Source organism: Homarus americanus, unplaced genomic scaffold (assembly GCF_018991925.1).
Source record: "Homarus americanus isolate GMGI-L3 unplaced genomic scaffold, GMGI_Hamer_2.0 scaffold23617, whole genome shotgun sequence".
Classification (NCBI taxonomy): domain Eukaryota; kingdom Metazoa; phylum Arthropoda; class Malacostraca; order Decapoda; family Nephropidae; genus Homarus; species Homarus americanus.
This window is the reverse complement of record NW_024720711.1, coordinates 1,240,381-1,263,511: the sequence shown is the minus strand read 5'-3', so window position 1 is coordinate 1,263,511 and position 23,131 is coordinate 1,240,381. Positions and strand designations below refer to the sequence as shown.

At 38.3% G+C, this 23,131-nt stretch overlaps 1 protein-coding gene across 3 annotated transcripts in view; it reads right to left on the bottom strand.

Moving 5' to 3' along the window:
• The window catches only part of LOC121860708 (CD109 antigen-like), a 126,776-nt gene that overhangs the window by 20,513 nt on the left and 83,132 nt on the right, over window positions 1-23,131 (bottom strand). Inside the window, exons 15-30 of one of the 3 annotated variants that reach the window (XM_042358009.1) lie at window positions 22,309-22,500; window positions 21,390-21,577; window positions 20,852-21,012; window positions 19,911-20,027; window positions 19,738-19,785; window positions 19,146-19,256; window positions 18,416-18,534; window positions 17,709-17,774; window positions 16,703-16,867; window positions 16,103-16,234; window positions 12,148-12,316; window positions 11,875-12,020; window positions 8,233-8,351; window positions 7,024-7,192; window positions 1,469-1,599; window positions 1,137-1,270 (exon numbers count right to left, since the gene is read on the bottom strand). In XM_042358009.1, coding sequence (XP_042213943.1) covers window positions 1,137-1,270; window positions 1,469-1,599; window positions 7,024-7,192; window positions 8,233-8,351; window positions 11,875-12,020; window positions 12,148-12,316; window positions 16,103-16,234; window positions 16,703-16,867; window positions 17,709-17,774; window positions 18,416-18,534; window positions 19,146-19,256; window positions 19,738-19,785; window positions 19,911-20,027; window positions 20,852-21,012; window positions 21,390-21,577; window positions 22,309-22,500 — 2,167 coding nt within the window. Of the gene's footprint in view, window positions 1-1,078; window positions 1,271-1,468; window positions 1,600-7,023; window positions 7,193-8,232; window positions 8,352-11,874; window positions 12,021-12,147; window positions 12,317-16,102; window positions 16,235-16,702; window positions 16,868-17,708; window positions 17,775-18,415; window positions 18,535-19,145; window positions 19,257-19,737; window positions 19,786-19,910; window positions 20,028-20,851; window positions 21,013-21,389; window positions 21,578-22,308; window positions 22,501-23,131 lie in introns of all 3 variants that reach the window. The other 2 variants (XM_042358010.1, XM_042358011.1) reach the window with 2 other exon arrangements.

The following is a 23,131-nucleotide window of genomic DNA, read 5'->3' as shown; positions in this document are numbered from 1 at the left end:
ATGCTAGTGGAGTGAAATGTAAAAGGCAGAAGTCAGTGATGACCCTAACAAAGAAAGTTGAATTATTAGATAAGTTAAAAGAGGGGAGAAGTGCTGCTGTGGCTGGTCGGTTGTTTGGTATAGGTATACTGTAGTGCACTCAGGTAGTATAAGTTGCTATTCGTGGTTTTGCCTATTTGCGCCATTCATTGGAACTTAACCCCCATGAATAACAAGGGTTTACTGAATAAAATATAGTTTACATAAACAGCTCCTTCCCTTGGCTGGCCGGTCAGTTGTTTGTCTTTGTAAACGTATCACGAGGGACTTAACATGACACAATAACTCATCTGCATTGAGTGTGGATTTTGTTGTTTTGGTGAGAATTGATTATTTACCATAATTTTTTATTAACCCAGCACTAAATTAACTTAAATAATGTGGGAATTATGGTGAAATTACAAGTGTTGTTTTAATGGGGTTGGGCTGATGAAAGTCTCTGAGAAAGGGAATTTTAGCCGAGTCATTCCACCCTCAACCGCCATACCTACCTACTGTACTTCCCTACCCTACACATAATTCCTTTCCACTCACTATTTTTCTTATTTTTATAGTTTTATATTATATATTTTATATTTCTAAGTCACATGAGAGCATTGTTTTCTGGTTGATATTGGAGGAGTGCAAGGGCTGAAAGGGCATAAAAAGGGGGACTTTAGCACGAGCATCAGAATGAACAAGTACCTATAACATGTAAACATATATCACGAGTTCCATGACTCAGTAGTTCCACGCGGGGTCCCCAGAACAATACAATCGCGAAATTTGCGAGGCCACTGTAAAATACACAAAAAGGAATTGATGAAGCTGGGAATCAATGGTATCAATGTACCTGGCTTATACTCTGTATACTGTAAATCATTCAAGAAACTAAGTAAACAACAGCAACTACACATTTACAGAGTGACTAAGATTAGTTTTATTTTCATCACATAAATAGAATATGATCCAGGAATAATTTTAACTGGCTCCACATGTATGCTGATTTGATCAATTTGGCAAACAGCCAGTTCCAAAAAAAAAAAAAAAAATGTCAAACCTGTATCCAGTACACTGCATCAGTAAGGCCTGGCACTCTATTTCAATGTTACACACACCTTTAATCCTCTTCATTTTATTCAGCATGGTTGCAGCTGTTTCTGCCGAATGACTACCAATAATTGAAAGGGCATAGGCACTTAGAGCAACATGATAGCAGTCATCAAGGGTAGAAAGGTTGATCTCAAGGAACCTGCAATAGATCACACAATTCAAAATCCTCAAGAAATATTGATAATTATGAATCAATTGGTTTCAAGGTATGGAAGGGAAAAAGTTATCCTTTGATGTACTATAGCATATCTGATTCATAAATTTTCTAGCTGTCATGTCTAGGGAATGTTCCCTTTCTCCACTCATACACACTGGCATGGTTGACAAAATAACTCACTTAGTGGCTTGGGCCCGGGCGTCAACAGCATCAGGACGAGTGGTTCCTTGCAGAGAACTAAGGCTGTTGTGAAGAATGGTGACTACCAGAGCTGTGAGAGGTACGGATGACTGCCCTCTAGTTTTCTTCATCTACATAAAAATAAAAAAATAATGTTCTCTCCTTAGTTTGTACATTTTCTGAATGAAAAATCTGGGGACACTGGTTTTTAATGAAGAACAATGAAAAAGGCATAAATTATTTTGCATAATAAAATAATAAACACTGTACATATACAAATTTTATACATAATGTCAATTTGTTGTAAAAATACAGGCAGCTCAGTTTTATTATTTTCCTCAAATTGAAACTTTGTTTCTTCTCAGAGAAAATGAGGACAAAAAAAGTTGCATAGCCTCATTTGGTACATTCTCCTTGCTGTATTTCTCCCCCAAAATACTTCATAGACTTATTTTCCAGTTTCCACACAGGAATGTCAGTACAGGTTGACAATCCCTTATCCGAAATCCTTGGGGCCAGATGCATTTCGGTTTTCGGATTTTTTGGATTGCACAGGTCCAATGAAAATATAGATTGCCAACCAGAAGCTGTAGAAAACGAAGTAAAAAGGCATGGTAACCTTGCTGACCAGTATTGCAAGCAGCGGCAGCTTTGTGCTTAGAAGTTACTAAATGTTGAGAAACAATAAAGTCAGATCTCAAAGAAAAATTAAAAATCTTGAAAAGGATGGAAAACATATACAGTATTACCCCGCTTTACGCGGTTTCACTTTCTGCGTTTTCTCATTTACGCGGTGCCTCGCCAGAACCGAACTTTCACTTTCCGCGGTGCATCTACCCATATACGCACAGAGTGTCCGGCTCGACGCTATTTTTAGATTCGACCCACCCGCCTGCTCCCGCCTCCTCCCTCCTCCGCCTGGCCAAGCCGCGCGGTAAGGTTGCGCAGTGCATGTCTCTGTTGCGTTATCACTGACGTCATATGACGTATCGGACTGTGATTGGCCGTGCATCCCTACCTCCCTCCGCTGCTAGCTGTAATTGGTTTAAAGTAATATGACGTGTCCACCCGCGGGAGGGAGGGAGGAAAGACGACGCTTGACCTAACCGCGGCAGTTTCATCCCTCCAGGCCACACCGGGTATACGTGCATCCATTGTTCTGTGAAATGGCTTCCGCCGGACCACCGCCACCAGAGAGAAACCTTTCCTTACCTGGACCCAGCCGCCCTAAGCCAAAGAAGATACGACGTTCCCTAAGCTACGAAGTGAAATACCAGATAATTCAAGATTTGGAGAAAGGAACACGTCAAGCTGATCTCGCGCGCAAGCATGGAGTCAACGAATCTACGATTCGTACTATTAAGAAGGATGCAGCCAAGATCAAAGAGCACATGAGAATCACAAAGTCTGCAGGTGCTTCAATGATCAAGTATTGCCAGAACAAGGTGCTGCTAAAGGTGGAAAATTTGCTGGTGAGTTACTTGATTCATCAGGCGAGACGCAACATGGCAGTGGACACTCGATCCGTTCAAGAGTACGCACGTGAACTGTACGCAGCAGTGTCACGTAAGATGGGAATTGCAGAGCCCAAACCCTTCAATGTTTCCTCTGGTTGGCTGCATAGGTTTAAGAAGAGGAACAATATCACCAACATCAACATTGGTGGTGAAGAAGTGAGTGCTGACCGTGTGGCGGCAAGAGATTTTCCTCCGTTCTTATGTGAGGTTATGGAGGAAGGGCAGTACACTGACGACCAGGTGTTCAACATGGACGAATCTGGCCTATTTTGGAAAAAGCTGCCTACCAAGACCTTTGTTGTCCAGTCTGCCAGCAAGGTTCGGGGTCGGAAGTTGCAGAAAGAGCGCATCACCGTCCTCTTTACCACCAATGCCTCCGGTACCTGTAAACCAAAGTTATCGGTGATTCACACAGCCCACAAGCCGCACGCCTAGAAGAACGTGGACATGAGCAAGATTAATGTCCACTGGCTGACCGCACGCAAGGCGTGGATGTTCTCTGCTCTGTCACTTTCCTGGTTTGATGACTGTTTCATTCCCGACGTGAAGAAATTCTGCGAGCAAAAAAATGTTCCATTCAAGATTTTGTTGCTCCTTGACAACGCACCAGGACACTCGCCCCTACTTATGGATCATCACCCCAACGTAAAAGTGGTCTTCCTTCCTCCCAACACTACATCATTAATCCAGCCCATGGACCAGGAGTTGATCTGCAATGTTAAAGCAGCATACTCGGCAAAGAAATTCAAGCTCCTGAACGACTGTACCAACACCAAGGATGAGTTGCGTAAGCTGGGTGACACCGACAGCGAGAGTAAATGCGACGAGACAATGAACAAGAGGTGGTGACTCAAGAAGTTCTCGTCAAACAGTTTTGGAAGAAATTTAATGTCAAACAAGCTGCAGACTTCTTGGTGGAGGCATGGGATCAGCTGTCTATAGCTACGATTCATCACGCATGGAGGCATGTGTTGCATGGCATACCAGGTGAGAAGCGGAGTCAACCTGTGACTGGTGAGGTTCAGTCTGTGACAGTGGCATTGGACCTTGTAAGAGATGCTGCGCACAGTATTACAGCTGAAGGCTTCTCCGAGATCACCAACGAAGACATCCTGGAGGTGATCAGAGATCCTGAAATGACTGCCGATGAGATGTTGGAAGATGATAACGTCAGTGAAGAGGAAGGTGGTGCGTCAATCCCAGAAGAACACAAATTAACGCATAGTAATATTAAGGGTGCCATCGAGTGTGCAGAAAAATTACAGCTCTTCCTTTCCAACGACCCTGACAATGACCGCTATGAAGTCTTCCATACCTGGCTGGTGCAGGCTATGGAGCCTACATCAAGGTGTATCAAGACAACATCAACACTAGCCATCAAAAAAGCATTACCGAGTTCTTCGCCCGCAACCCACCACAGCCAGCCAGAGCCAGTGATAGTGACAGTGAAAGTGACTTTGAGGGATTTGTCAGGGAAGCCCTGACAACTATAACTGATAGTGATGGTGATGCACCTAGTAATGGTGATTCACCTGAGGGCCAGTAATCTGCCCTCTGCCTCGGAACCAGCCTCCATCCCCGCATGCCGACCCATCTCTTCTACTAACGTAAGTGTTACACCCAACCTTTATTTTTCCTAACCTAACCTTTATTTTTCCTAACCTAACCTCTTCTATATTAAGTGTGTGTGCATACCATCATAAAGTTAAGATAATATTTTTACTACAACATAGTTGTGTGTCGTCAAATAGTGGAGTTTGGGGGTCGGGCCAGTCTCTATTGGAATTAATCCCATATGTTCTGTTGTTCACTTTACGAGGATTTCACTTTCCGCGGTACCCTGTGGGTTCAATTGACCGCGTAAATCGGGGTACTACTGTACCTAGAACATTTTTTGTGGTGTCATGCACCACCAATATGAGGGACAACTTCAAGTTCATGAAGATGTCATGCAGGATGAGTATAAGGAAATAGTTTTTCACACAAAGGGTGGTACACTTACGGAACAGTCTACCAGCTCAAGCTGTGGAATCGGTCAGTGAAAAACATTTTCTTCTTTACAGCTATAGCAGATTGGAACAAGTTACCTGAGGGCATCAAAACCAGCAATGGTATCAAGCAATTCAAAGCTGAAACTACTGTAAACAGTAGATGAAGCTACAGCAAGAGATGAGAGCGAGTTTCTATACAGTATTATGAATCACAGAATGTTGTAGTGTCTCAGATAGTCCAATCTCATTGTAATGCTTGTTATATATTTATAAAAAAAAAAAATCAGTTACTCCTGTAGGTATCCTATTACTGAGATACCAAGCCTAAGGCTAAGCAAAGGACCCTACTGGAAATAAGCATCTGGTAGATGTCAACTATCATTGGACCGACTGCCCTACCGCTTACTACTGTTTTATACCTGCACATAGAAAATGTATACTGTACATGTACTCCCATGGTCTATGGGGGTCTGATGAATTTCAAAATGAGCACTGCGGCTCCTGTTGTCTCCGTAGGGTTGTCAAAATCCTTCGTTGGTTAAAAAAATATTGTCTCACACAAAATCATAACGATACCTTTTGCAGTGACTGTACCTGCATAGTTTATATAAATACCTATCCAATTGTAAACCTGTATGACTATTTTAGTGAAAAAATAATTATTATTATCATTATTGTATTATTATTATTATTATTATTATTATTATACAGTAAGTCCGCGTCTAATGTTGTCCCGCTTAACGTTGCTTCGGTACTATGTCGCTAAAGTTTAAAGACCAAAAATTCGTTTAATGTCCCGGTGATCCGATACTACGCCATTTTGCATCATCATGGACTAGTTTCTACGTCGCATCACCCGCTCTTGTCTGGCCATGCTATGCTCTCTCGGCTCGGCGTAGCTCAGTGACTCACCACCCTCCTCCGCTCCCGCCCTCCTCCGCTCCCGCCCTCCTCCGCTCCCACCCTCCTCTTCTCCTGCCCTCCTCCGCTCCCACCCTCCTCCTCTTCCGCCCTCCTCCGCTCCCACCCTCCACTCTCCTCCAACGCTCCCGCCATCTGCTTCCTCTGCTCCACTACCCACCACACACTCGCACTGCAACCTTCGCCCATCGGTGAGTACCAATACAAACTAGTTGTATATGTATGCTCTATTTTCAATAGAAATGGCAATGATTTTCTGTATATGTAATGTATTTCATGGGGCAAATGGAAGCTCAGGAACGTAATTCCCAGTTTATCTATTTCTTATAGGGAAAATTGATCCGCTTAACGTCGTTTTGTATAACGTCGCATTTCTAAGAATGTAACCCCAACGTTAAGCGAGGACTTACTGTATCAAGAACAGTAGTGGCCTTCAAAATAGACCTTGACAAGACTATTAAGAACAATGAAGGAATCCAACTCAGAACACTGGGCTTCTTCCTTCGGCATGGCCACCTCTAGCTTGGGTGTGTATAATTCTTAAAAAAATTTTGTCAGATACATATACAGTACACTACTGTACTGTACAATGAAAACTAAATAAAAAATTAAAACTAAGATAAGCTCTTTAATTTTTTGGTGGAGAAAACGAAGGCCTTTATGGAACTCTTTTAAAATGTACAGATATTCATCTAGTACTGTACTATACGTATTCGATCTCTAATGTTTCATATAAATAATATATTTTTAATTAATGTAATTTATTTGATCATTTATTTTTTGCCAAAGCATTGCACCTTGAGAGAGAAATGCAAAAAAAAAAAGAAATAAAATCAAAATAATAATAATAATAATAATAATAAAATGAAGACAATGAGAGGGTTAATGAAAAGTAACCAAATAGCACATGTGTACACAAGCATGTTTAAACAGATATATGGTACTATACTTGGGTAACACTGTATGACCTTTTTCACTTAAAATGATTGGAACATAAAAAGAAGTACAGGTACAATACAATATTCAAGAAAATTAAACTCTTCACAAGTCAGCCAAGTGAAACGAGTTGTGGGAAATCTACGTACACTGAAAAGGTAACATTGGCTCAAACTTCTGCTACAGTTACCTTACTGTCCAGGGTGACTTCACCTTCTTCTCTGAAACCACCATCAGGCATTTGATATTTAAGTAGGAATTTAACTGATTTTTGAATGATCTTTGGATCAATGAACAGCAAATTTTCCCAATCCTCATGTTGTGCTTCCAGAAGTATGTTGATAACTTTTGCTGTAAGCCTGTAAATGTGATAGATTTAATAATTAACTACTACCTTACAGAAAGCTAATACTGATACCTCAAACATATTTATCAACAAAGAAAATGAATTAAAGCCAGATAGTTCTTCCTTCTTGCAAGCATTTTTCCATAACAACATTGGGTGGTCAGAAGAAAGAGTAACGCAGACTCTCCCATCATTCTCTATCAAACATTCTACAGAACCTACCACCGTAAACCTTGTATTCTACTGTGATGTTTCCCTTCCATACAAAAATACAAAAGCCCTACTACGTCCCTCATCACTTCACACAACCCATTAACCTCTTCACTATGGGGAAAGCCACTTTTAATAATTTATTTGGCTAATGCCAGGTGATGAGGTATACATAAGGGGTTAACAGCCATCTCATCACAATCCCTTGTCTTTCAACACACTATCATCTCTAATCTCTAATTCAGGGCCATGGTTGTTATGATGGAGTGAGTGAACTTTGGATTATCATCAGATATCGTGGAATAAGGTTCTATTGGGAAAACCATGAAAAGTTTGGCTTCACATATTTACGGATCACTTGGAACTGGCATCACATTGTAAAAGAATGAAAAAGTAGTTTCCATAAATATTATTACTAAACCAACCAAGTTAAACCCTATCATGAATTTGCTTAAAAAGGGCTATCAGTATTTTTTAAAGTATTTTCCATGAGTATATTACCATACCAAGTTAAACACATAATTTTTTATTTTTAAAGAAAACCCCAAAATACTGTTAAAATGAAAGAAAACATTCAATCTACTGAAACAGAGGTCAACAATTATCATCTAAAACAGTATTTGTATGATGAGCTAAGATGAAAGGCATATTAAATTTTAAATAATTCTGTACCTTATTTCATTAATAATAGAATGAAACAGTATTTGTATGATGAGCTAAGATGAAAGGCATATTAAATTTTAAATAATTCTGTACCTTATTTCATTAATAATAGAATGAGGTGTTTATCACTTTAGAATTTACCATCAGGTCACCACTGACTGAAGAAAAAAATTTACCTACCAAACACTTGGTGGAGTGAAGGCCCACATGCTGAAACCACCATTGAAATTGCGCCACAGCAGCCCACCCAGCTGCACTGTCAGGTAGTCAAACACATCCTGGGCTTCTGACATTACCAACTGTGATAACAAAAGATTGCAGTGCTAGCAAAACTAAGAGATTGTCCTGGTTTAATATATACTGGTCAGGTGGCTTGTCAGTTCTCTGTTATCACTAATGGCAAGTAAGGGCATGTACAGGCTCTTGAATGATTTATCTAGATATAGTACATCTGGTAACACAAGAGTGAGTCATGTGACACCTTATTCACTTGAAAAGGTTTTTCTATTTAAAAATGATCTAAAGTAACATTATTTCAAGAGTTCACAATTCTTACTCCAAAAGAGTTAGCTCTGCCTGTTTTCTGTAATTAGGGCTTCTTTAATGTTAAGTTGTGATTTCTCATATAAACAGACCATAAATATGTTTTTAGTGCTTCATATCTTAGAGAAATATTAAAGTTTTCCACTTCTTATAAAATGGTAATACTTTCATGTTATCTGACTTGAAGCAGTCCAGTAAGCAGTGGATCTGACTCAAGGTGAATTATAATTACTCAAGTGTTTTGAAATGATGGAATTAGAGTTAAAGTGAAAATATGTGGTGGGGAGTAAAGCAAAGAGTTATTGCTCTGAAGTGAAGAGAGAAGTGTTGTGAGGTGAGGAAAGTCTTGTGATGTCAGAAAATCTGTGTTGTCAAGTGAAGGGAAGGAAAAAGTTGGGAGTAAAAAAATAAAATTGTGTTAGTGATGAAGCAAAATAACTTAAAATTTATTTTTTGTTCAAGATGTCATGAGTGTGCTGTGTAGATGCTGGCTGAGTGCTAGATGTGTTGAGTGGTGTGACAAGTCAGCCAGTCATCAAGGTGGTCTGGCAGTGGGTCCGGTCGGGTGAAGTAAATATCTTAAATTTTTTTTGGGTATATATATACAGTATATATATATATATATATATATATATATATATATATATATATATATATATATATATATATATATATATATATATATATATATATATATATATATATATATATATATATATGTATGCTATAACGAACGGATCCTACTACGAATATTCCTATAACGAACGGTTTTACCTATAAAATTGAGAATGCTATAACGAACGCGGATGAATACGGGACTATTTCGCCTGGCGCATGAATATTGTTGTACCGCGACCCACAACAAGAGCGTCAGGCGCCATCTTTGTCTCATTGTGTAGCCAGTGCACCACTGTTATTGTTGAAATTTCGTCTTTTGATGTGGAAATTCGCGTTATTTGTATAACTATTTTGTTATACAAGTATACAATTGTAACAATGAGTCGTCCAAAGCGAGTGAGAAAGCTAATAACCCTTGAAACTAAGAAAGAAATTATAAAGAAACGTGAGAATGGAAGAAGCATTGCGAAACTTAGTGATGAATATGGGATGGCTAAATCGACTATATGTACGATTTTGAAGAATAAAGAGGAGTTAAAAACTGTGCAAGTGGCTAAGGGAATCTTTAGACTTAGCAAAGCAAGGTGTAATGTGATTGAAGAGATGGAAAATTTACTCTTAGTGTGGATAAAGGAGAAAGAAATGGCAGGTGGTAACATTAGTGAGGCTATAATTTGTGAGAAGGCTAAACAATTGTTTGAGGACCTTAAAGCCAAGACTCCCAGTGGAAGTGATAGTGATGTGCCAGTGTTTAGGGGTACCTGCATGCTGAATAACACTAAGGTAAGATAAAGTACCGTATTTTTTACATTTTCCACAGAATTTTTTCAGTGTTAAGCGGTTGTATTTGGGGGCCTGGAACGGATTAATCCTATAACGAACGAATGCTATAACGAACGAGGTTCTGGAACCAATTACGTTCGTTATAGCATACCCCACTGTACAGTGGAGTCTGCATTTACGCGGCTTTTGTTTACGCGTTTGGTCATTTACGCGGTGCCTTGCCAGAATGAAATGCTTTAATTACGCAGTAAATTTGGTCATTTACGCGGGTGAAGTATACAGTGAACCCTCACTTTACGCGGTCAATTGAACCCACGGCAGCCCGCGTAAAGTGAGAAACGCATAAAGTGAACAACATAACATATGGGATTAATTGAAATAGAGACCGGGCCGACCCCCAAACTCCACTTTTTCAGACACAATACCTACGTTGTAGTAAAAATAACTTCTTAATTTTATGATGGTATGCACGCCTTCTTTTCCTCCCCTCTTCCGTCCCAATAACTCTACAGCCAACTCTCCCCCTGAGAAAGCCAACCTCTTTGGCACCTTATTCTCCTCTAATTCCACCTTAGACGATTCCCACCCTACCCCTCCTCCCCCTGCACCTCCTATTTTACATTGCTGGAATTCTTATAAGATTGTCATTATTTTAAATATAAACATCATGGATTTTGCATTAGACATACAAATTTTAGATCTAATGTAATAATTTGGTTTACACAAAGCAAATATTTTATCTTTTGTGCAAAATATATGAAGTTTACATTCAAAATATTCCCTGACCTTCAAGGAATCCAGAAATGTCAATTATATTATCCTAACTTTAGTCTGAGGTATTATTAATTACTAAACGTTAAAATCTAGTGTTCTCACCCAATCGTTTCTCAGAGAGGTAGGAGCTAGTGAGCTGGGAAGATGTTATTTTTACTACAACATAGGTATTGTGTCAGAAAAAGTGGAGTTTGGGGGTCGGGCCAGTCTCTATTGGAATTAATCCCATATGTTCTGTTGTTCACTTTACGAGGTTTTCACTTTCCACGGTACCCTGTGGGTTCAATTGACCGCGTAAATCGGGGTACGTACTACTGTATATACCTATATATATATATATATATACCTATATATATATATATATATATATATATATATATACCTATATATATATATATATATATATATATATATATATATATATATATATATATATATATATATATATATATATATATATATATATATATATATATATATATATATATATATATATATATATATATATATATATATATATATATATATATATATATATATATATATATATATATATATATATATATATATATATATATATATATATATATATATATATATATATATATATATATATATATATATATATGCAAGTAAATCACTGTAGGTGCGCGTGATCTAGGTATATGCTGATAACCACAAGGAAAGAAGAAAACACGAAGTTCCCAAGTGCTTTCGTGTAATTCACATCATCACATACTGTACTGGATGGGGCTCTCGAGCCATCAAATGGCCATGTCTCAGTCTAGCATGGTCAATGTGAAGCCTGACCAGGACAGTCTTCCACATCTATGGCATCATCGAGGGCATATCTCCATTGTAATCAACCAGAGATTGTTTGTGCCAACACTGCCATACCATTGATAGAACTTAATACTGTACTGTACAGTCAGTAAAAAACCAGTTTGCATTTTAGATGCCCATAAAAGGGTACCGACATGTACAGTTCAAGTTATCGTTTTTTATGTACCGGTAAGTTCTAAATATATGTTTTTTTAAATACTTGTACAGTATACAAATCAGAGCTGAAGCCATGTTGGCAACAGTTTAAAAGATATGCATTACCTGGTTTGTTAGTCTGAGGTAGTGAAGGGTCCAAAGTGTAGCACCAAAGTTGAAGGCTACACCATCAGTACTCCTGAAGTGTCTCCCACCGAACACCTGTGTATGATCCACTGAGATACTTTTCAATATGGGCCCGAACACATCACCTTAAAAATAATCACATAATACTCTATAAGCGTGATAATTCTATGCTAATTTTCAAGAAGAAATTATCAATATATTTCTTTACTTACATGCAGATGGAGCTGGTAAAGAGAAGATAATGCAGCTCACCTGTAATAGAGATCCTTGCAGCTGGAGAGCCAAATAAGAAGTGTCTGATCAGTTCGGTTGGGATGATAGGGCTCTGGTCGAGAGGAACTTCCAGAAACTCATACACCAGAGCACGGTTTTTTAGATCCAGCACGAGTGATGTGTGTTTTCTGACTGGGACGCCCTCAGGCTTGAATAATTACATTAAATATTAAAGCATCGAGTATATAAATGGTGGACTGTAACTGAAATGCCATTTTGCATCTTAGCTCAATGATCTATGGGAAATTTTGAAATAAGGGATGCACTAGAAGCAAAATCATTCCAAAGAAGCTATGTACACCTAACCAGTACAAACTTCATTCTAACTACAGTTAAGGGTATTTAAGAGTTGTCTAGCAATGGAGTAAGCTGCTAAATAAGATTTCAGGATAAAGCCGGTTGACAAGAGGGACTGAAAGACTGTGCAGCAAGGACAGTTGTCATCAGAGAATTGCAGTTAACCCATGCAAACACAGAAAATGGCTACAAAATGTTGTTGATGACAATGATCTTTTTATGTAACATATCTGTCAAAAGTTCCAAAACAAAGTCATCCCTGATCCAAAAAAAAAAAAGAAGTCACTGCAAGATTAAATAGCCCTTTGGATCTGCCCTTAATTACACCACAGGAGTAAGCCATGGAGACTAAATTTATTGAATGATTATTCAATAAATCTAGTCTCCATAGCTGACTCCACCCCATTACTATTTTTCTGCCAAGTGAAATAAGCAATTAGCATGTTATGTACTAATGAGAACAATGTGAATCATCGTGATCATCACCATTTTATTTTGCCAACATGAAAGTTTTTCCCACCTCAGGTTCCCTTGAGTTTGTTTTCTAATTGCCAACTGCAGATTCAATGCAGGTAAAAGGTGGAATACCTCGCCAAAATCATGAGCAGGTATGGAATGGACACTGGTAAAATAAAACCAAGGGGAACCTAAAGGTGAAAACCCACCAAATCTTTGAATTGGTATGGAAATATGCTGAATCAATATCTAAACTAACTTTAAAAGAGGTGCCAGAAACAATTCCCACGACAATTCCCAATTATGTTATAGAAATGACCCAGTATGGAGGGATAGCCAGATACAATCCCAGACAAATCTCTCCCTGCACCAATGGAACCTGATCTGCACTAAGTAAGAAACTAAACTTTTGCAGCAGTAAGCAGAGCTGAGGATTGGATCCCAAATAGCAGACTGGCCTTGAAATAAAGTTGACATTCTGTCGCTGGTTTGAACTAAGTACTAGCAGAGTAGACAAAACTTGTTGACAACCTCCTAATGCTAGAGGGCAACCACTGCTTCTAACATTCCTTTTATAAAGGTGATAGGGAGGAATGGGTGATCATAAGGTCAACCCTAAATTACCAAATAGGGGTACAATACAATGACCTATAACCCCTAAAATGGCAAAACATACTCATGTTAGCTGCCTGGTGAATGGCATCAACCAAGAAAATTCCTGGAAGTTATCAAGTCTTACATTATAAAGTTCAGCTTAATTCATGTGAAAAGCTTAAACATTTCTATTTATGAAAACCTAATGTGTTCAGAATTAATTATCTTTCAAAATATGATTACAGTACTGATTTAAATACTGTACTGTAATATACAATAAAAAGAGTATAGGAAGGCACCTTTTGTGGAAAACAAGTTCTATAAATCCCTTTTCTCTCCTTCATGAGTTAAAGCGGAGTGAAGACAATACTAAGGAATGTTTAAATCCTACACCATTTCTAGGGACTGACTAAGTACCTCAGTCACCATCATAATTTAATTTTCTGCTTGATAATCACTCATATATCCTCTGTTTACTCAGTTTTAATGTTTTAACAGAAAATATAAACCAACACTACATACAAATACAAAATTACCTGTTTAAAAAATTTAAGATTTCTCTTAAGTATCACACATCTACAATGACTCAAGAGCAATGATAAAAGATACTTTCTAGACTCCATTCACCTGAGCTCTGCAACCAGGGATTAGAGCAGATTTTATCAATGCAGCTGATTAGCTGACAGAATGAGGTGCATTGGGTTAATCTAGAGCTCGTCATTATTTAATTTCTTTTCTTTATACCGTACAGACACTCTCTGGTTTACGGAAAAGTTCCATTCCTGGACCCTATCCGTAAGTCAAATTTTCTGTAAGCCAAAAATAACCCTTCCATAAGGTTAATATGTACTGTACCCAGTACTGAATCACAGATGGTGTCTCACAAGGGGATGCAGTCAGCTGTCTCATGCATAATCCTCCGCAAATGGTGTTGTTACTGTGTACTAGTTACCTTCCGTAATAACAGAAATTCTTGTGCAACCCGAACATTTTTATAACGAGACTTATGGGAAACATATTTTAGCCTGAAATTCCTGTAAACCGAGTTCTGTAACCAAGGGATTGTCTGTACTGTATGCTTTAACTGTGAGTAATCTTAACAATCAAGTGTTGATCTAGAATGATATTCAAAGATGCGGAAGTAAAAATTAGCATGTGAAACACACTGATAACACAAATATCTTAAAATGAAAAAGAAAGTTAAAGATGACCAGTAACGCCTAACTACAGTATATCACCACGTCCGCTCATATTCACCCAGCATGACTCGATCAATCATAAACTTCCCTTGAATTTGCCAAGTTGCAAGAGTGGAGTGAACAGAGTTTAGTTAAGTCCTCTAGCTAGTATGGCTTTTACAAACAAAAGTACCACAAAAACACATAATATACTCACATTGACCTTTTTCTATCTATGGACAAGGCATTTGTGGAGGATCACATTTATAGGTGAAACTTACTGGAAAGTAATGTTCAGAAACCAATATTCTAACTTTAGGCAAAAATGAAATTCACCTCTGACTCAGTGATCCCATACTGACAGGGAGGTTCTTCTTCCTAAGGCCATGTACCAGTGCAATACTGTACCACAGTCACTGACGGATGTACAATGAAAGACAAAAGTTGTGTCGTGAAATTTGGTGAAAACATATGCTCTGCCTTGTGGTAGGGTTCTCATAATGTTTCATCTTCGGACAAAACCGCGACACGACTTTTGTCTTTGATTGTACACTCGCAACAAAAAGTATCGGTGCATACTGTAGTGTGAACAGTTTGAGACCAGTGACGATAAGTATTGGGAAAGGCGAGTTGTTCCAGCCGTATGTTGGCAGCCCTGTATACGTATTGTTTCGGAACTTGTCGATCTCACCCTGCACCGATACTTTATGGTGCAAGTACATTCAGATTAGCAATTGCAGACCCATAAAACTATCTTTGACTCAGTGACCCCAAATATTGACAGGGACCTTCCTTTCCTTAACCCTTAAATGGTGGTTAAGGATTTCCTAATCCACCTCCATATGCACCTCCATCCAGGGCCGGATTCAGGAGTGGGCAAAGTGGACAGCTGCCCAGGGGCCTCCACAATCTGGGGGCCTCCACATATTACAATATTTTATTTATTTGTTTATTCATTTGGATTATTTTTATTTTCAATCTTTAAAATTCATGTTTATCTATTCCATCACGTAAAACTATGTTCAGCAAGAAGCGTGATAGAAATTAGGCTAGCTACTCTTTGAAATTCATGAATACCTGGTTTTCCTATGAACCATATATTTTTAATATTTTTAATATAACTGCATATGGCTTCAAAATTCTCCAAAGAAGTGTTCAAATTTCAAAATTTTCCAGGGGGGCTTACAGTGCCCCCAGGAAATCCCAGATATTTAGGCTCGCTTCACTCGCCACCCCACCCTCTTCGGTAGTTATAATGAGGGGGGCCTCCACAAAGAGGCTGCCCATGGGCCTCCACAGGTCTAAATCCGGCACTGCCTCCATCTCTACAACTAACTTTTATTATGTTGGCCACTATTTAAGGGTTAAGGAAAATGTACCTTTCAATATGTTTAGGTTACAATTCCTACCTTAACTTCTATTTCCAATGTTTCAGTATCTTTGCGGATCTGTGTCACACCCTCTATCGTCACCTCCATCATTCCTGACTGTCTTTTAACTGCCAGTGGCAGCATCACTTCCTTTACCCCATTGCCATGGATCTTTGGGAGGAAGAATGTTGTAATAGTAAATGCTTTGAAGACCAGCAAGTAAGGTGAAAAGTGGTGAAGAAATTAAGTAAGTACAGTAATTATTGAGAGAAATGAGGACTGCAAACAAGAAATTGCATGAGGTCATGGTTAAAAAATGACTTGGGAGTCCAGTTTATTGTAACTGGGGGTAAGGACCAGTTGTAAATGTTTACAAGAACTATCAAAATCAGCTTCAACAGAGAAGAGTGGCATCATAACAAAAGGTTCTGTGGGACTATCTGAGGAGGGTGGAATGAATTAACAAGCACCTAGTAACTTCCTTTCCTGATCTGCCCACAACCACTAGAGAGACTTGTGATCAGCAGAGAAGTATAGGTATGATTGGTGTAAAAAAATAATTAATGGTGAGATGTATGACAAAAAATCTTCAGTGTTAATACACGAGGAGCAAAATGAAAAATTCCACATATGGCTTACAAACACAAGGTGCTGGTGCTGGCCTCGGGATAGTCTAGGCTTGTAATACTGCACAAGGCCATCTTTCTCAACATTCACAAAGCTGTAGTCATCACTGTCGTGGAGCAGCAGCACAGCCTGAATGGTTGTGTCCAGCAAGTTGAACATCAGCACACGGATGGAGATCTGTCAAGACACTCATATTTGAAGATTTGTGTTTCTTGTCTGGTGTACAGTTTTGTTATGACTTGTTTTGGGACGAATAGTCACTAACTAACATCAATTTAATGGTCATATTTAATCATGAAAAAAGTGAAAGTGGGGTCCCATGGGAATGAATGCCCATAAGGGACAGTGTGGATACAGCACACTGTATACAAAGCCTTCGGTACACAAATTGGCAGCATCGCCAGTACTGCACTCGACCACATTCACTTCCCCAAATTGTAAACTTAGGTAACCATTTACAGCTGGGTGAACTTGGAGTGCCCGGGAATCGAACAACTGACCCCAGAACAGGAGGCAAGCACTGTATCCACTCAACCGTCGCGCTCCAATTTTTAATCATAATTCCAGAAAACATTGCTTGTGACAGTAAATCACAATATTAATACAGGTCATACACATGTACCATTTACCTCCTAAAATAATGCTGACAGTGACCTTCTGCAAAAAGTTAAGGAGGTGGACTCCAATCCCTAAAATATTAAATACAGGACTAAAACACTTATTAGTGAATTATTCTGATATTCTAATGCTGTAGTTTTAAATAGTGTACCTGCAATTTAAAAAATACACAAACCAGATGGCATGTTAAAAACATTTCTACATGTTCCTTTGTCAGGACTTGAAGGCCATACAGACCAAACAAAATGTTTCAGAACAGACAGGGCTCTGCATCTTCATGGATGTAAGAAGCAAGATGACTGAGCTGTCTGGAGGAGAGTCTCCATCGGATATCCTTTGAAAGGTGATACATGTTCAGTATCAACAAACACTTGTAAACTATATACATGGCAGGACTTACCTGTTCTCCTCTGCGGCACACAGTAGGAGCCTCAGTCATGATGTAGAAAGGTGGGTCACTAGCAAACTGTAAATTGAAGGAAGAAGGTATTTATAAGTTCCTTATTCTTAAACTTAATATACAGTACAGTATTGCAAGAGCTTCTATATTAATCATCTACATACCTGTAAGCTGACTAAACATGCATATGACAGTAAGCATAATAATAAAACACAGGTTTTTAAAATGTTTCAAAAGGTCTGAACACATACTGATCATAATTTAAGAAATATAAAATATTGGAAACTTCACTCATTTGCCTTTACGTGGAACTGGAAAATGGTACTTCAATAATTTTTTTATCATTAATGAAACAGGTTAAGGTATACTGTATAGCATATCACTGAGTATGGAGTTAGCACAAATTTTACTACAGGCCATTCTCTAATTCATACATAGCTCAACTTGAAGAGCATTTAGTTTGCAAATGAATGGTCACAGATTCAATTCCTGACCAAAATGAAAGAATAGGTTCCTCCTTGAATTTTAGTTTTCCTGCAGCCATGAAGAAATGAGTCTGGTGACCCTGCATTTTCTTTAACTTCTGCAACATGTGTGCTACAATGACTATTTTCCTCCCACAACATGGCCCCAAGATTTTAATATGGTAAACCCCTGTAACTTCATACAACCCAGCACCACTTGTCTTCAGCATATATCAAACTCACAAAAATGGGCTGCTTGGTGAAGGAGAGGCCATGTTCAGGGTGTATAGCATAGCCCCTCAACACCCATTCATCCTCAGTCTTAGCTATCTCTTGCTGAATCTCCTCTTGGCCATGGTGACCTGAGCACAAGAACAAGGTTAACAGCTACAGAAGAAAGTGGTTTTACTACCGTATGTACTCGTTTATAATTCTACCTCGTTTATAGGCCGACCCAAGTTTTTGAGTGTGAAATATCGAAAAGGTTTTTATTACCGGTATTTTTTGTAGAGCAATGAGTACTGTGATACTGTATATGATATAATAAGATAGCCTGTGCTAAGAACTTCAACATAGACTACTGAAAGCACGTTGTAAGGTAATTTAGCCTATTGTAAGTTGGTGAGCTTCATCTGCTGAAGGCACTGCACAGCTTTTCATTTCTAATTGGTACATATTTTACGTTTCCATTGTTTACTGGCAGTAAATGGTAAATATTTTTCATGTCTGAAGCTAAAAGTTAATCCTCGCCCGTCCCATCATGCACGGATTCAACCTAACAAAACTATTACCCATGTAGAGGTCGACCCCCAATTTTTTGCCTAAAAATTTGGTCTTAAAAGCTCGAACTACACACGAGTATATACGGTAAACATGTTGAAGAAGTACAGTAATTCATAGTTTAAAAAAATATGGTCAAATGAATATTTAGAAGTTGTAAATGCATAGAACTTCCACTGTATCACTCACATACCAATCCAGATCTCAGAGTTGCACCATTCGACATCATCTACGTCAAAGATGTCCTCAATGAAGTGACTTCTCAGCAACCGAAAGAGTGTGTCTGAGGTCAGCTCAAGTGGGTCTGGATGATGTATCACCAACATTGTAGAAAAATGGAGAGTAATAGATTTTAGTTCCAATAGAGAAGAAATATAAAACTTGAAAAATCTGAAAGGATAAATTTGATTACCCACACAATTTCTTAGCAAACAGCTAGAATTTCTTTCTGTGACACTTGTTGGAATAAAAAATTTATTCATCGTCATCCTGTCTATCAAGACTGTCTTGAGCATAGCTTTATGCATGAAATCTCTTTCCAACTTAAAATGGTGATAACAACAATAATGCATGTTGGAAGATTGATCAAATGAGTCCAAATCCTAAAGTTACAAACTCAAAGATAACCAAAATATAATACAGTATATATTTTGTACTTGATGTCTGGTGGACTAATGGAATTCCAAAGAACTACTGTATGTAAAAATAATTTCCTAAAACTATGAAACTAGGGGGTTGGAGCAAAAGAATGGTACCATAAACAAAATTCAAAAACATATACTCACCTTCCTGCTCCTCATGTTGCAGTGGGAAATCCTGGTACAACCTTTCGCCTATGGGAAAATAATATCCAATAAAGTATCTTATACATGGAAAAGTAATGACAGAAAAATAGGACAGCAAAGGAGTCATTACTGAATTTTAAAATACAAGCATTGATAAAAGTATAGTTACTTACATCCCAATTCATCAGCACCATTGGCACAGTCGTTATTTCCATCACAGAGATGCTCATGAAGAAAGCAAATACCATCTCCACATTCCAAGTAGCCTTCAGTTATGTTACACAGCCTCTCTGTCAGGAAGAACATATCTTATCAAACTTTAAGATGATAACTTCCGTATGATATCTTCCCTTATCTCCTCCAATACAATGACTCTGTCACCTTGAAATCAATGAAACTGAACAGGCTTTAGGTAGATTTCTCTCTCAAGCTTAAACAATAAAAAAATCTTGGAACAATCTGCTAGAGAGCATTGTGATGGCACTGAGTGTGAGCTCCTTCAAGACCAGGCTTGACCACCACTGATGCAGATGCAGATATATTCAAGAGCCAGTGCATGTCCAGTATTTGCCAACAGTGCTTAACAGTGACATAACCAACAGCCCAAGTGGCTAATGAGCCAATCAGTGGTGAAGAGGATAAAAGTAAGGTAATAGTAAAAAGTGATGTGTTATTACTGGAGACTGTCTTGTGTCATTGTTTTTTTTAACCCCATAATTGTATGAACTGTTACTTTATCAATGTTTAGTAAATTTTGGTACATTTTGCACTAGCAGATTCTCATGTGGGTATTGTCATATGTCTATCAAACCTACAAAGTATAATGAAAAATCCACAAACCTATTCTCAAGATATTTTGGGGTGAGATAAGATAGGCAGACACGAAGATAGTATAAAAAACAGTACCCCGTAATTAGAAAAATCTCTAACAAGAAGAAAAACTAAGACATAAAGACAAGGGGAGAGCAGAATGTGAGGATGCTTTTACTTTACTTTTACTTTTATCCTCTTCACCACTGATCGGCTCGTTAGCCGCTTGGGTGATCGGTCATGTCTCTGTTACTTTTCTTTTTCTTTTATCCTCTTCACCAAATAATAAGACAATGCTAAGGACCTCTGCCAGGTGTGAGGGAGATAATTGCATCAGTAAGAAGAATCAGTGCGGCATCTTGAAAAGTGGCAAGAACATCTCCTGCATAGCTGGAGGCAGCCAGGGACACTAGACGATCATCATAATTTCCATCACGAGATCGGTGCAGCACCCCATGGAAGGTTCTGCAACAACAGATAGGTGTGGTTAGTTATAATAATAAAAGTTGCTGTGAATGAAAACTAAAATCATAATGAAGAGGAGTAAATACAATGAAAGCATGCTCATTTAAGTTCACTGAAGCAAAAGAATCTCTCCCTTTCTTTTGCTGTGTGTGTGTGTGTGTGTGTGTGTGTGTGTTTTTTTTGTTACACATGTCTATGTATTTACATAATATTAAGATGTGTGCTGTATATTAATTTTGTTTCAGTCACTGTTGTGAGAGCAGTTTTCTATGGGCAGAAGACCACGCAGTGTTATTGTCTGTGCTATTGTTTTACTAGAAACATAATAAGTGTTAATTGATTCAATTCAAGGGATAATGTGTAATAATTTATCTCACCTGGGAGAGGGCTCCATCGCCACCATGTGATCAAGGATGCGAGTGTGGGTGAGGTCATTAGGATGTTGTTTGAAGTAGTTGAGGGCACGCTGGCAGGTGAGGGCATAGAACGAGCCTGGGGGAGCACCCACCACTATTTCCACTGTCTTCTTGGAATGGTCCTTGTGCTGGTTCACTGATAATTGTACCTGGAGCAATGATACTGACTATAAAAAGCATCTTTATATGGAGATGCAGTATAGTCCTAAAGAGCATTCCTTATGTCCAAATAATATTAAATGCAGATAAAAATGTATATAAATATGCATTGCCTAAGAAGTACTCATTTAGAGTATCTAAGCTATGATGATTCACTCCTCTAAGGTGGGTCATAATGACTGAACAGCGTAGGGAATAGTGCACGAAGGCCGTACATTTACTGAGTATGAAGAGAAAGAGTCCTAAATTTCTCCTCACCTCCCCCCAAAGGGAGAGATGATTAGCCATGTTCCCAGAGGAAAACTTTGATGTCTAATGTTCATTTCAACAAAAACCTTGTCTTACACCTATATTATAGAGACTCCCCAACATGTTACTATTAAGATTTTAAAACCCTGGACAAACCAGTCATTTTAAAGAACTTGATGACTGACCTTTAGACAACAGGTATTTAATTTCTTGACATTTCACCTCCATCATAAAAAGTACCTGACATCTCATTTTCACCTTTTATATTCTTGCCATTTTCTAATTGATGTTCTAGAAAACCTTGACACCTAGCTCTCAAGTCATAAACGGACTTGACTTTTCAATTCCCTTTTACTTATGACTGACAGATATAATTTTCATCAGATCAACCTTTGTAATTCATCTCCTTGTTACTATTACCCGGTAGCAATTATATAACACTTTTAAACTACCTAAGATACTGGTATCTCACCTCCATACTATTGAAGAACTTGACAGGGAGAGCCATGGCATCAGCAAGAACCTCCCCATCATCAGTAGTGACATAGACAAGAAGGGTGAACCTTGGTGCCATGGAGGAGGCCACTGCTACACTGACTGTCACCACATCAACCCCATGAGTCACCTCCCTTGCCGAGTGCACCAGCATGCCCTTAGACATGATCTGTTGAAAGATTGAGTGAAAATGATGGTTGATGAAAGGAGAAAGAAGTTTAGGTATAATGGCTGTGGACCAAGAAGAAAGTAAGATGTACTATAATTAGTAGATTCAGCATGACAAGAACACATATGGATGCTTTTAGAGAGGGTACAATTGACTAGATATTGCATTTGCTTGCAAATACACAAAGTCTCCCAAAAATCTTTGGTAAAGAAAAGGCAATTATCATTCAAAACTATATATATATTTTATAAAAATGACTTCATAGAACAAACTGGATTTTGCTTTACACCTTTTATAAAATTGCCTAACACAATATTTTATAGATAAATTATCTGATTACACATACTCAAATAGAAAATAGACTTCAAACTTTCACTGGCATTTACATTTTTTGCCAAAATAATATACCAAACTTGTGAGAGTATATAAAAACGTAGGTATTAAATCAAATGAAATAGATTGTACTATAGCCAAAAGTACTGTACTGTGTTACCTTGCAATTTCATACACTTTCCAAACACAATGTCACAGATAGAAAAATGGGACTGAAAGCAATTGAAATTGGGTAGTGTTAAGGTCTACATTTCCTTTGAGGAGGGGGAGGTAGCGGTGATCAAGGGTAAATGAATTG